At 58.1% G+C, this 13,978-nt stretch overlaps 2 protein-coding genes across 8 annotated transcripts in view; one reads left to right on the forward strand and one right to left on the reverse strand.

Moving 5' to 3' along the window:
* Positions 1-13,978, forward strand: part of POLR2F (RNA polymerase II, I and III subunit F) — an 87,936-nt gene that overhangs the window by 16,792 nt on the left and 57,166 nt on the right. For 2 of the 7 annotated variants that reach the window (XR_010111791.1, XR_010111789.1), the window contains exons 6-7: positions 12,713-12,883; positions 13,799-13,968. The exons of 3 other annotated variants lie outside the window; for them this stretch is intronic. The gene's annotated coding sequence lies outside the window, so the exon portion shown is untranslated. Of the gene's footprint in view, positions 1-12,712; positions 13,969-13,978 lie in introns of all 7 variants that reach the window. 2 more of the 7 variants (XR_004668553.3, XR_010111790.1) reach the window with 2 other exon arrangements.
* On the reverse strand, positions 2-12,223 carry SOX10 (SRY-box transcription factor 10). Its single transcript, XM_014343299.4, has 4 exons — positions 12,006-12,223; positions 11,024-11,535; positions 5,557-5,825; positions 2-1,887 (listed from the first exon to the last, which is right to left on the reverse strand). The coding sequence occupies exons 2-4, from the start codon at positions 11,449-11,451 to the stop codon at positions 1,184-1,186; spliced, it is 1,401 nt and encodes a 466-aa protein (XP_014198785.2). The 5' UTR covers positions 11,452-11,535; positions 12,006-12,223; the 3' UTR covers positions 2-1,183.

Consider the following 13,978-nt stretch of genomic DNA (forward strand, 5'->3'; position numbering starts at 1 on the left):
GTAACCGGAACCTTTAATTTTATTATGTGGAATGCTTAATGCAGAGTTAATAGGGGCTAGAGTGGCTAGGAGAGGGGACTACTGAGATAAATAACAGGAGACAGTAATGAGTTACATGTGGATCTGGGGGGCTGCAGAACAGGAAAATAGGGGCAGATATAGCTACATACTTTATTCAAATACCACTGGGAGGCAAGGGGTAAGAGGCAAGGGCAGAATGTACAGGTCAGGATTCTAGTGTCTTCAGCCTGCTGACAGCAACCTGGGTGCTGGGCCCTGTGTCTCCTGGAGCCAAGGGTTAGGGCCTGAGCAGCTGTCACTCTCTGGGAAGCCCAGGAGTGGGGCTGACTGAGCAGGGGCCATAGAGCCTAGTAAGGGAAGAGGGAGCTGGCAAGGAGCCCAGGGAGGGAGGCTCTGTGAATTGTCTCTGATTCCTTTCCTGGAGCCCCTGCCTCGTCACCTCCTGGGATGCGTCTCAAGGTCATGGAGGTTGTAGTGGAGGAGGACTGGGGGCTGTTTCTCAGACAAAGAATGAGGTTATTGGCACAGAATTGGATCAGGGGGCCTCTGTGCCAACTCCTTCCTGCCTTCGGAAAGGGAGGGGGCATTGAAGGGATGAGAACTCCACTAAGTCCCTCGAACCCCCCACTCCCCAGTGAGGCTCCTCAAAGCTACTCTCAGCCCCTGAGTGGGAGACACGGCCAGCTCCGGGCACAGTCTCTGGGTGGCCTAGCCCTTAGGCACTGTGGCATAGGTGGCATGGGCATGTCAGACCCTCACTATCTGTGAGAGAGAAAACAGGAGTCATAGGAGTGGTAAGGCCTCCGATGCCACCAACCCTGGTGCTTCCCCTCCCCGAGGAGGGTGAGCAGGCCCTTCTCAGGTCCTGGGATAGAGGGTCATTCCTGGGGGAAGGTGCAGCCCCTCATCTTTCAGTGTGGGTGCAACAGTCAACCTCCTTCTCCTCTGTCCAGCCTGTTCTCCTGGGGCTTTGCTGCTGGAGCCTGGATGGGGCAGGTGGGTCATCAGGGCAGTGAGCCAGACAGAAAGCCCCCCGACCTGTCGGCCTCTTCAGCCTCCTCAGCCTCCTCCACTGCCACCACCAGGCCTGAGGTGGGCAAGGAACAGGGCACACAGGCTGGGGGCAGGGGCTGGGCGGGGGGTGGTGGCGACAGGGCCCCCTTTAGGGCCGGGACAGCGTCGTATATACTGGCTGCTCCCAGTGTGTGGGGCTGTGGGACTGGGGCCCTGAGGGGCTGGGGTCAGAGATGGCCGTGTAGAGGGGCCGCTGCGAGGGCCCCATATAGGAGAAGGCCGAGTAGAGGCCAGAGGCCTGGCCCGAGTGGCCGTAATAGGGTCCTGAGGGCTGATGGTCAGAGTAGTCAAACTGGGGGCGGGAGATGGAGGGGAAGGCTGAGCCATAGTGGGGCAGGCTGAGGGAGGTGTAGGCGATCTGTGAGGTGGATGGCTGGTCGGTGTAGTGTGGGGGCCCCTGGGGCCCCGCGGTCTCTGTCTTCACCTGGGCTTTGGCATCCACACCAGGTGGTGAGACCGTGGGCAGAGCCACGCCTGGTGGCTTGGAGATCCAGGCGGAGTGTCCACTGGCCACGGCCAGGGCGCTGCCCAGCCCATAGCCGGCTGCTGAGTAGCTGCCCACGTGGCCTGGGTGCCCATTGGGCGGCAGGTACTGGTCCAACTCAGCCACATCAAAGGTCTCCATGTTGGACATTACCTCGTGGCTGATCTCACCAATGTCCACGTTGCCGAAGTCGATGTGAGGCTTCCCGCCCTCCCCCATGGAGCGCCCGTCCCGCTTCAGGTCTGCCTTGCCCGACTGCAGCTCTGTCTTCGGGGTGGTTGGAGGGGTGGGTGGGCCATGGCTCTGGCCTGGGTAGAAGGGAGACAGAGAGAGAGAGCGCAAGGGGGAAGCAGGTTAGAGGCAGGTGGGCGCACGTGAACTTCCATGGTTCACCTTCAGGCAGCGGGTGCCTCTGGGAAAACCTTGTAAGTTCACATTTTGGCAGCATGAGTCAGGGTTTTTTTTTTTTTTTTTTTTTTTGAGACGGAGTTTCACTCTTGTTGCCCAGACTGGAGTGCAGTGGCGCCATCTCGGCTCACTGCAACCTCTGCCTCCTGGGTTCAAATGATTCTCCTGCCTCAGCCTCCTGAGTAGCTGGAATTGCAAGTGCCCACCACAATGCCCAGCTAATTTGTGTATTTTTAGTAGAGACGGGGTTTCACCATGTTGGCCAGGGTTGTCTTGAACTCCTGACCTCAGGTCATCCACCTGCCTCGGCCTCCCAAAGTGCTGGGATTACCAGCATGAGCCACTGCGCCCCACAGCATTTGTTTAAATACTGGTGTCTTAGATTGATCTCTAGTTGTTTATGAAATTCTCAAATCTTAGGGATGGGTCCTGGGGAGGCCTGCCTCATTCTGAAAAAACCTTTCCTGTGGAAAGTTCTTCCTCTCATCAGCTTCTCTGCTGTCCAGGTGGTCTGGCCTGGCCTTTGCGCTCTGCCAGCCCCACTTCCACACCCATGCCGACTGTCTTCCTTGCTGAGCCTCGCTCGCCCAGGCTCCTGAGTGCTCTGTTTCACCTTTGCTGGTTGCCTGGGCCTGCTCCCTGTCCTGGCCTCGTGTTGTGTCCTTTCCAACCCTTCCCTCCTCCTGAGCCCACCCTGCTTCCCAGCCCACTGGCAGGCCCTTAGCCCCGTCATACGCTGGCCTGTGTTGCCCTGTTGTTCTTTGAGCTGCCTTCCTCCATGGGAGGACACTTAGAAAACTGGTCCTTGTTCCTTTGTCTGTTCACTTTCCTATTCACATATTAATTTAGCAAACTCTTAGGGAGCATTACAAAACGCCAGGTGCTGTGCCAGGTGCTGGGGATACTAATGTAAATAAAATGGATCCCTGTTCCCAAAAGCTCATAGTCTAGTCATAGATCCATAGATCCACATGCACCCAGAGTTGGAAGTGCTGTGGTGACAATATGCAAGGACTTGGGAGACCAGAGGAGGAGTCTACCCGCTGCCTCAGGGATTTGGGGAAGGTCTCATCGGGGAAGGATGTCTGAGTGGGGTGGGGCCTTGAAGGGTGAGAAAAAGTCTGTGTCCAGTTTCATTCTGAGGTGGTTGCTCTGTATGTGGTCCAGGGTCTCCTGATGTGTGTGTGTGTGTCCCTGAATCTTTGAAGGTGAAGAGTATGTACACGTGTGTGGGAGGGATGACTGCCTGGCATCGCAATGGAGACAGAACATGTCCATGGTCTTAAGAGACTAGGAGCTCCCCAAGGACAGGCCTGTGCCTCCTTCATCAGACCAGAGGCAGCGCCAAGTCCTGCATTGGCCAAGGGCTCTGTACTTCAAGAGACCTGCCTAGGCTTTTGAATCCTGGTTCTGTGTCTGGACAAATCCCCAGTCTTCTCTTAACCAGTTTCCTTATCAGTAAAACAGAGATTATACCAAGCAGCCCAGGCATTGCCTCTTTCTGGAAGCCTTCCTTGACAAGAGTCTGGTGGGCAGTGGGGTGTTCTTGGAGACCTGACTGGATGGGATAGACGGCCGTGCCACCTCTGGATCTCACACAGACTTCTTGTGCACTTGTTTCTATATATATATATACTATATATATAGTAAGAGATAGGAGGCTGGGCGTGCTGGGTCATGCCTGTAATCCCAGCACTTTGGGAGGCTGAGGTCAGGAATTCGAGACCAGCCTGGCCAACATGGTGAAAAACCATCTCTACTAAAAATACAATAATTAGCTGGGTGTGGTGGCGTGCATCTGTAATCCCAGCTACTTAGGAGGCTGAGGCACAGGAATCGCTTAAACCCAGGAGGCAGAGGTTGCAGTGAACCAAGATGGCACTGCTGCACTGCAGCCTGGGCAACAGAGCAAGACTCCATCTCAAAAAAAAACAAAAACAAAAAAAAGACAGAGCCTTACTACATTGCCCATGCTGGTCTCAAACTCATGGGCTCAGGTGATCCTCCCACCTCAGCCTCCTGTGTAGCTGGGACTGCAGGCACATTCCACCATGCCTAGCTTTGTTTCTTCCTGTACTTAATTCACTCATTTTCATCCCTGCTCCTCTCTCTAGACTATGGGCCCCTGAGGCCAGGGACTGTAGGCTTCTCTGGTTAGTACCCCTGGTGTCCACTCCAGTGTTAGACACAAAGTAGGACTCAGAGCGTGTCCTCTGAAGGCAGAGCTCTGCTCACTGAGCACTTCCCATGTGGCAGACCTGTGTGTGTCACTTTCTGTACATTAGGAACACAGGCAAGGCAGCTGTGGTGCCAAGCAGATGCCCTGGAGCCAAACTGGGGAAGTTCCTGTCTGTTTCTCATCAGTAAAATGAGAGTAACTTGCCACAGCTGAGATCTGAGCCCAGGCAGTTTGGGTACCTCATCACATTGTTTGCAATGATTGAGTTAGTATACATAAGGCAACTAGCACCTAGCACAGTGCCTGGAACAGAGTAGGTGCTCAATTAAGGTTAGCTGTTATTATCATTAATGAAAATTAAACAAGATAGCTTATGTCTGGCCCATCCATGGCCAGACACGGTATCACATGCCATGTCTCCTCTGTCAGAATGGCTGGTGGGATTTGGGAGGCCGAAGCGGGCAGATTGCCTGAGCTCAGGAGTTTGAGACTGGGCCTGGGCAATATAGTGAAACCCTGTCTCTGCTAAAATACACAAAATGAGCCAGACGTGGTGGTGTGCACCTGTAGTCCCAGCTACTTGGGAGGCTGAGACAGGAGAATTGCTTGAACCCGGGAGGAAGAGGTTGCAGTGCACCGAGATCATGCCACTGCAGCCTAGCCTGGGCGACAGAGTGAGACTCTGTCTCCAGAAAAAAAAAAAAAGAATGGCTGGTGGGAAAGAGGCAGTGATTTCCTCTCCTCCATTTGCTCTTCCATTTCTCAAAACCATCCTGTCTTCTCCCCCTTTCCTTGTAACTGCCCCAGCCACCTCTCACTCCATGACCTCCACAGAGTCTTTTTTTTTTTTTCTTTTTCTTTGAGACAGAGTCTCGCTCTGTCGCCCAGGCTGGAGTGCAGTGGCGCAATCCCGGCTCACTGCAAGCTCCGCCTCCTGGGTTCACGCCATCCTCCTGCCTCAGCCTCCTGAGTAGCTGGGACTACAGGTGCTCGCCATCACGCCCAGCTAATGTTTTTGTATTTTTAGTAGAGACGGGGTTTCACTGTGTTAGCCAGGATGGTCTCGATCTCCTGACCTCGTGATCTGCCCTCCTCGGCCTCCCAAAGTGCTGGGATTACAGGCGTGAGCCACCACACCCGGCGGCCTCCACAGTCTTTAACTGGCCCTCTTTGCCCAGTAGGATCAGCCCCGGCCAGAGCCATCTCACCCAGCCACTTCCCCTGGCACCGGAACCCCCATGGAGCTCCCTCTGGGCCCCTGCAGCTCTGCTGGGGCAACTGCACAGCCTGGCACACTCTCCCTAGAGTCCAGGGTCTCATTGCCATCCAGCCATCTCCTCTCTCCACTGACTGGCCTTGCCCCACCCTCAGCTCTGTCATCAGCACTCACCTGAGGGGTGCTCGGGGTTCCCATCTGACATGGGGGAGCCCTCTCCTGGGTGCCGGTGGTCCAAGTGGGCGCTCTTGTAGTGGGCCTGGATGGCGGCAGTCCCACCTTGCTCGGCCTCCCCACCGGGGCACTCCGCCTCGCCCTGGGCGGCCTTCCCGTTCTTCCGCCGCCTGGGCTGGTACTTGTAGTCCGGGTGGTCTTTCTTGTGCTGCATACGGAGCCGCTCAGCCTCCTCGATGAAGGGGCGCTTGTCACTTTCGTTCAGCAGCCTGGGGTGTGGTGGGAGGCGGAGAGGACAGCAGAGGGACTGGCGTGAATGCCAGAGCACTCCAGGTTGGCCTCCCTCTGAGTGTCCATCTTGGAAGATGTGAGGCCCTGGGATGGGGCACCCAGAGGACAGGACCCGGGGTGGGGGCTGTGCCCTATGATTTGTGGACTGAGAGATGTGAGGCCCAAGGAATAACAGCCTCAGAGGGCTGCCCCCAAATCTTTCATGGGCTGGAGGGTGAGAGAGGGGTCAGCCCGCTGCTCCTGGCAGCCCCTGAGGAGGAGTTAGAAGTAGGAGTAGAGGTTTCAAGGGGCAGATGCCAGTTCAAGGAAAGGAAAAACTTTCTCATCATCAAAGCTGTCTGCAAGTAGAATTGGCTACTTCATTGGGGGTGAGCTCCCTGGGACTGAGGGTGGGCAATAGAAGCAGCATGGCTGGGGGAGAACTCAGTCTCTGCTACTTACTAGCTGTGTGTGTGACCTTGAGCAAATTACTTCTCTGAGCCTGAGTTTCTTCACCTATAAAAGGATGATAACATTGGCTTAACTTGGGTGTGGGATTGGCCAGAATAATGGATGTGAGATGCCTTGCACCAGGGCCTGGGAAGCGGGCTGAGCACCTTGAGAAAGAGGTGCTTTTCTTTTTTTTTTTTTTTTTCTGTGAGGGAATCTCACTCCGTCACCCACGCTGGAGCTCAGTGGTATGATCTCAGCTCACTGCAACCTCTGCCTCCCAGGTTCAAGTGATTCTTGTGCCTCAGCCTCCCAAGTAGCTGGGATTACAAGCATGCGCCACCACGCCCGGTTAATTTTTGTATTTTTAGTAGAGATGGGGTTTCACCATGTTGACCAGGCTGGTCTCCAACTCCTGACCTTAGGTGATCCGCCTGCCTTGGCCTTCCAAAGTGCTGGGATTACAGGCATGAGCCATTGTGCCCAGCCCAAGAGGTACTTTTCTATTTTTAATTTTTTATTTATTTAGAGACAGAGTCTCACTCTGTCGCCCAGGCTGGAGTGCCGTGATGCGGTCTCAGCTCACTGCAATCTCGGCTTCCTGAGTTCAAGCGATTCTCCTGCCTCAGCCTCCCGGGTAGCTGGGACTACAGGCACGCACCACCATGCCCGGCTAATTTTTGTATTTTTAGTAGAGACGAGGTTTCACCATGTTGGCCAGGCTGGTCTCCAACTCCTGACCTCAGGTGATCCACCCGCCTTGGCCTCCCAAAGTGCTGAGATTATAGGCATGAGCCACCGTGCCCGGCCCCAAGAGGTGCTTTTCTAAGGCTGCTTGTGGGGGTGGTTGGACAGGAGGATCTAGGGTTGGTCTCTTAACTCTGGGTCCTGATTGTGTGAATTCCAGTGTGGTGGGACTGAGGGGGCAGATGTGGCTCCTCTTTACCATGGGTCTGGGCGGGGGGTACTGCCTCCTGTGGGGGATCCTATATCCTTGTCCAGAAAATAGCAGAGAGTAGAGGAAGCTAGCCTCTCCTCAGACCCTGGAACAGTCCCTGAAACCAACACATGGAGAGAAGAAGCCCTGAAGCCAGCGCCCTTGCCACCGACTCCAGCCTCAGGCCAGGGTTGGAGGGTGGAGGGCATTTAGGGTTTGGCTGCCCCAGGGTGCGGAGGGCAGGATGGGGTACCTTACAGAGGGGGTCGAGGGGAAAGTCCAGATTCTAGAATCCCAGACCTTGGTACTGAGAATCCATGAGTCTTTGTGGGAGCAGCCTTGTCTGTCAGTCCAGAGGGCTTGTCTCTTCAGCTGCCCCACCCCTCACACCCCAGTGAGTGCCCTCTTCCCCCAGTCAGCAGAAGGCCGAGCCCTCCCTCCCCAGGCTGGGCGGGGGTGGTCATGCCAGGCACCTCCTAGCCGGCAGCAGCATTCCTCTGCGGCTTAGCCTCCCTGTCTACTCCCCCCACCCCGGCCCTGAGCCCAGCCCTAGCCCCAGCTTTCTCAGAGGGTCCCTCCAGCCGAGACTCTGTCAGAGTCAGTGTACACACTTAGGACAAAGATGCTGGAGCAGGGCCTTTAGAGTCAGGGAGTGGGATGTGGGCCTCCTCTCTGATGGCTGGGACCAGGGGAGGGGGTGGAGCAGGCCTTGAGGGTGTGACTGGGGAGAACCCACAGAGGAGAGAGCTGCTCCGCCAGCAGTGGACCCCAGCAGAGGGGCTTCTGGATGGCTGGGGACATGGGACACAGAGCTCACTCTTTTACCTATCCTTCCCTTGCCCCCTGCCCAGCTGGCAGCCAGCATCAGCAAGAAAGTGACAGGGGCCAGAAGAGAGAGAGGATCCCAACATCGGATTCCACTGCTACCTCCTAAGCTAGTTCCCAGCATTAGCCTAACCCTGACAGAAATCTAAGCCCGGGGCCACTGCCATCCCCGACCCCAGCTCCCTCCTCCACCAGCTGTGCCGGACAGCTGATTCCACCTCCACCCCAACCCCAAACCCAGCCTGCCCACCATGTAAACCCAATCTCCAGCACCAGTCCCCACTCAACATTACCAGCCCCAAACCCCCAACGTCGCCTCCAGCTCTAACTCCAAACCCAGTCCTCATTTGCACCTTCCTGTCAGCCCTCTTTCTCCCTGGTCTCCCAGGTTTGGAATGGGGGCAAGAAGAGGTAGGCTGATTCCTCACCCAAACTGGAAACCCCAACCGGGGACCTCCCACAGTGGGGCACTGATTGCTGCTACATGTGTCCTGCTAGGCCAGGGGCATAAGAAGACTACTTGGGGAAGGGGCCTGTGGCACTGGGAACAGAGGCTGGGTGACCCCCACCACACAGGAGGGACTCTTGCCTGTGTCCGCCTTTCCAGTTTCTTGGCTCTGGTTCTTTCCAGGCAGATCAGCCAACCCACAGGCACCACCCTGTGATCAGCCTCTACTAGCCCCTCCCCAGATGGGCATCAAAGGTTAGAATGACTGTTGGGGCTCACACGGCCCCTTAGGACCTGGGCTCCAGTGTGTCTGATCCCACACTCCCTTGGGGCACTCCACACAGTCTGTGTGTATCTTTCTCTTTTTGGTTTTAAGACACCTGTTTTCCAGCTCTGCCTACCTAACCACCCCCCTTCTTGACATCCCGGGAGTCACAGCTTGGGGAGGTTTCAGGAGAAGCCCCTGGAGCAATTGGCCAGCCCAGCCCAAATCCAAATGTCTCTCAGGACCCCCCTCCAGGGTCCAGGGAGCCACCCTCTGTTGGCATTGCCTTTGATCCTTGCCATGGTTCTGGCCCTGTCCTCCCATTGGGATTGGGTCCTCAGCAAGTAGTGCCAGTTTTCCTGACTGCCACACCTCAGGCTGGCCCCTGTGCACACAGCTTGAGTGATGGCCAAGAATAAGTCCTCCTGAAGGGAGTCCAAGCCCAGGGTTCTGGGCTGGGGGAACCTGGGGACAGGGACAATGGAGGAGCCAATCTTAAACCCTTGGCAATGGGAGATGGAGGGAAAATGAGGTCCGTCCTTGCTTTGACTCTCGTTGGGCTTGTACTGTGGTCTTCTCATGGTCCCCAGAGTCTGCCCTGTCTGTATGTCTCTCCTGGTTGTCTGTTTCTCACTTGCTCTTTGTCCCCTGGCACTAAAGATACTGGCCTGGGCCAAGCCCCACCCAGATCTGGATGGACCTTGGGTGGAGGAGCTAGCTGTGACCTCTGCTCTTGGGCAGAACTGGGCTGTCTGGGTCCACACAGCGGGCTGGTCGCTGAGCCCTGGGCCTGCCCTGGGTGAGCAGGGCACTGAGGGCTGAGAAGGGGCAGGGGAAGGGGCACCAGGTCTTCAGCAAACACATGGCAAGAACAGGCCAGGGGGCGGGATGTGAATCTTTTGGTCTCTTGGAGATCCTCCTGCACCTTCTACCACTCTAAGCCTCTAGACCCAATCTCTACCCAACTGTGGCTGGCAAGGGGGAGGGCAGCGGAAGAGAGCCGGGCTCCTCTGACAAAGCCCTAATTTTCTGGAACCCAGATGCCCCTCACTCTTGTTCTCATCTTCTTGCTTCCCCCCAACCTCCTGACCACTCCTCAAAGTGTAGGTGATCCACCACTGTCACCAGGGTCAGGGGAAGTCCTCTGGACAGAGAGTATGGGAGTCCTGGGTTCTGGCCCTGGCTCTGCTACCAACTTCTATGTGACCTTTGTGATTCCTTTGCCTTTCGGGGCCTGTCTCTTGGCCAGTCTAGCGGCTCACATCTCCTGGAGTCCCTGGTCTCTTTCAGAGCTGCTCTGGCACTCCCGGGTGGGAGTGGGGGACTGTCTTGTTCCACACATCCCCAGGAGGCCTGGCTGAACCCCAGACCTGAGTTGAGGGTGGGAGAATTGCTCCCTGCGGGGGATGTTTTTCCTAGAGGTGTGGGCTGGTCCCAGGGAACCTGGGACGCTGAGGGCCCCTGGGCAGGAAGGGGGCCAAGGTTTCCTTCTGGCCAGAGTGCTCAGCTCCAGCTCTGGGGCAGTGGGGAAGAGGTTGCTCAACGTTGGGGTGGGGCCCTGGCAGGGAAGATGGCGCCGAACTGGGAGAGGGAGGAAAGAGATCAGCTTGGTGACTCTGGGGCAGGGCAGGAGGGGGAGCCCCTTACTGTGTGTCCTCTCCCTAGGAGGGTGAGGAAGCCCCCAACTCAAAGGAGGGTGGCGTCAGAAAGTCCCAGGGAAGAGCCCTAGGATAGGATGAGATCCTGCAGCAGCAGATTTGTCCCGCAGTTCTTCATCCCTCACTCTTCCAAAGACTCTCATCTGAATTCCCTGTTTTCTTTAAACCTCCCGAGTTCTCCATCTGACTGCCTCAGTTTCCCTGAATCTCCAGGCAACCCTTTGGTTCTTTCCAAGCGTTTCCCTCGTATCCTCCGGACCACAGCAGCTGGTGGCATAGTGTGCGTATCTGTGGGCAGGAGTTAGTGAAGGCCTCCTTCCCTCCCTCCAAAGCCCCAGGCCCCACGGTCTGCCACCCGCAAAATTCCAACCACGAGGGGGCGCCTTCCTGCCCGCCGCCCCGTAGGGAGACCCGGCCTAGGCCGCTGGAGTTCCGAGTTCCAGGGTCCTTGTGATGGAAGGGCGGGCGCGGCCCCCACACCTGGTCTTCCAGCCCTATCCAAGGAGGACTGCCAGACAGTCCCGCTCTGAGGTGCAGGAGGCCGGGCCGCCTCGGCTACCCTGAATCCACCCGAAGCTAGAGGGCCCGAGCCCGGGGGGCGGTCGGGTGCTCACCTCCAGAGCTTGCCCAGCGTCTTGCTGAGCTCAGCGTTGTGCAGGTGCGGGTACTGGTCCGCGAGCTTCCTGCGCGCTGCCTGAGCCCACACCATGAAGGCGTTCATGGGCCGCTTGACGTGCGGCTTGCTTTTGCTGGCGCCGTTGACGCGCACGGGCATGGGCACCAGCGTCCAGTCGTAGCCGCTGAGCACCTGGCTGACGGCCTCGCGGATGCACACGGGGAACTTGTCATCGTCCGCCTCGCCGTCCTGCTGCTCCTTCTTGACCTTGCCCAGCTCGCCTGGCCCCGGGCTGGCTCGCAGGCCTGATCCGCCGCCGCTGCCGTCGGGCCCTAGCGAGGGCGCGCTCCCCGGGGACAGGCAGCGGGGCTCCTCCGAGCCCACGGGGCTCAGCTCCACCTCCGATAGGTCCTGCTCCTCCGCCATGTCGCCCCCGGCCGCCGCCGCCGCCGCCTCGGCCGCCTCCCCCGGGCCAGCCGCCGGGGTCCTCGCAAAGAGTCCAACGCCCACCTGGATGGAAGGAGGGCGCGATGGAGCGGCCGCGCGCGCAGCCCCGAGGGCGGCCCGAGACAGGACGTGGGCACAGCCCCGAGGTGGCGGCCCTTCCTGCTCCAGCTAAACCCATCTGGCCCCTGGGGCCCACGCACATGCCAGACTCTAGGTGGGTGCGTCCCGCCTCTGCGTCTTCCCACCACCTGGTCCCAACCGTCTCTTGGTGTGGGTGGCTTTTTTTTTAGCCTCCTTTTTTGGGTGGAGGTTTGTTGATGATAAGGAAGAAAAAAACGGAGCCTTTATTTTGCTCTAATCCCGGCCCCTGGAATTTCCCACCTTTTCTCTCACCTTTCCTTCTTCCCTCAGCCTGCCCCAACGGGGTTTAGAGGAGAGCCAGGTGGGGGGCAAGGGCGGGGTGTCGCCTCTCTCCACCTCACAGCAGGGTCCCAGGCCTGGGCGGGCCAGGGAGGAGCAGGCTGCGCACTCACCTCCTCGGACCTCTCCTCCAGTCTGGGGCTCGTCCTTAGGAAGTGGAAAACCGTGTCCCAAGGTGTGCGGTCCAGCTCGGGGCTGGGAGGTGACGCTGGTGGGCTGGGAGGGAGGGGCGGGGGGCCCTGAGCCTCAGGCCACGGCCTCGTTAGGACGGAGCCTGAATCCTTACCACCAACCACCCTGGCCGGACAGCCCGAGACTGACTGAGCGACTGAGCCGCTGCGGAGGGCTGGGGAAGGAAGGAGGGGGAGAGGGGGGAGGGGAGAGGAGGGAGGGAAGGGCAGAAGGTGGAGCCTCCAGGCTTTCCTTCATCCCCAACACTCAGGGCTCCTCCACCCGGAGCCCAGGCCCCCCCACCCAGCTCCCTGCCCTACTGCCCAGGCCCATCTTGCTGAGGCTTATCTTGGGCTTAGTCTGGGAGGTGGAGGGGAGGTTAGGCCGAGGAAGGAAGAGATGTAGGCTGGAGGGTCAGAACCTGTTGGATGGAAGAAAATTGGGCCCAACCAGGACTCCTAACGTCTGCCTCAGGTGGCAAGATGGGCACTTGGCAGGGGACTAGGGAGAGACGTGAAGGCGGTGAGGGTCCTGTGGGCCCGTGAGGGTGGCTGGCCCGAACTGCTTCGTCTGCGAAATCCTGTTGAGTGCCTAGTGTGTGCCAGGCACTGATGCCCAGCTCCTCACCCTGCCTCCTACCTTTTCCCAGGCAGCCCTTTCTGCCCCATCCTGCACAGTAAGAGAGACTGCTCAGGGATCCCTCTAAGAAGTGCAGAGCCCCAGCTTGACTCCTGGTCCCTTCTCTGCAGACAGCCAGCACACGCACGTTCTGGTCTGGTTCAAGGTGGAAACACAAGACTAAAGCTGCCAGGAGGCCAAGGTGGGACAGGTTGGGGGCCCTCTCTCAGTAGGTCTTAGAGGCATTTTGGGTTGCTACCTCCTGGGACCCAGCTCCTTCCACACTGGGCTCACCCTATCTTGGGAGAGGGTAGGGGAGTCCTAGTCCTGATTGTCACGAAGTCCTCTACTCCCCCACCCCAACAAGGGGGGGGGACTTGCCCTGCCTCTTCCCTCCTCTGCCCACCTCTCCCTCCCTCCCCTTTTCTTTCCTGCCCATCCTCCGTTGACACCTTTTCCTCTCTCTTTCCTTGGCCTCTCCTCCAAAGGTCGCAGTGCTGTTCTCTTAACTGAGGGCAGCCCCGCCGGGGTGTTGAGGCCGAGGTGGGGTGTATGTGGGTTATGTAATGGAGCTGGGGCCGCATTGGCAACCATGTGACGTTCTGAGCTCCTCAACATCAGGGCAAGGCCCCAAGCCCACCCCAAGGGGTCCTGTCTGGAGTGGGCTGCAAGGGGTCCGGGGAGGCAAGGCCTCATGCTTGGGAAAGGCCAAAGGGGTGTAGGGGGTGGGAAATGGGACACAATGAGGTAGTCACACGAGGCAGAGGCATGTTGGGGGTGGGGGGAGCGGACACTGGAACACACACACCACACACACACACACACACATGCTCACACACACAACCAGCCAGACAATTGGGCCAGTGTGTCTGGGGCCTCGGAGCCCAGTGAATTAGGAGTTTGATAAGGGTTTTCTCTTTCTCTCGCTTGCTGGCCTTGGACAATCTCCCCCCAGTTTTCCTCGACGCCACCCCCGGCGCTGCCAACCCTCCTCCCCCCGCCTCCCTTCTCTTCCCTGTGCCCAGACTCTTGTTCGGGGCCTTGAAACAGTGAGCTGTCTTTGTTCGAAATACAGGTGAACGGCAATCATGTGATTAACACACACACACATAAAAAGCTTTTTAACAGCGCCCGCTCAGCCTCAGAACCGCCCGGAGAGGAGCCGCCCTGGATGGACAGAGGGACGAGGGACGAGCATCTGCCGTCGTGTCCCGGCTGCCCTGCAGTCGCCTCCAACACCCGCTGCTGCCCGCCCGCTGCCTGCCTGCCTGGCATCTCTCTCTCCCGGTGGGTCCCC

The sequence above is a fragment of the Pan paniscus genome, chromosome 23 (genome assembly GCF_029289425.2).
Source record: "Pan paniscus chromosome 23, NHGRI_mPanPan1-v2.0_pri, whole genome shotgun sequence".
Classification (NCBI taxonomy): domain Eukaryota; kingdom Metazoa; phylum Chordata; class Mammalia; order Primates; family Hominidae; genus Pan; species Pan paniscus.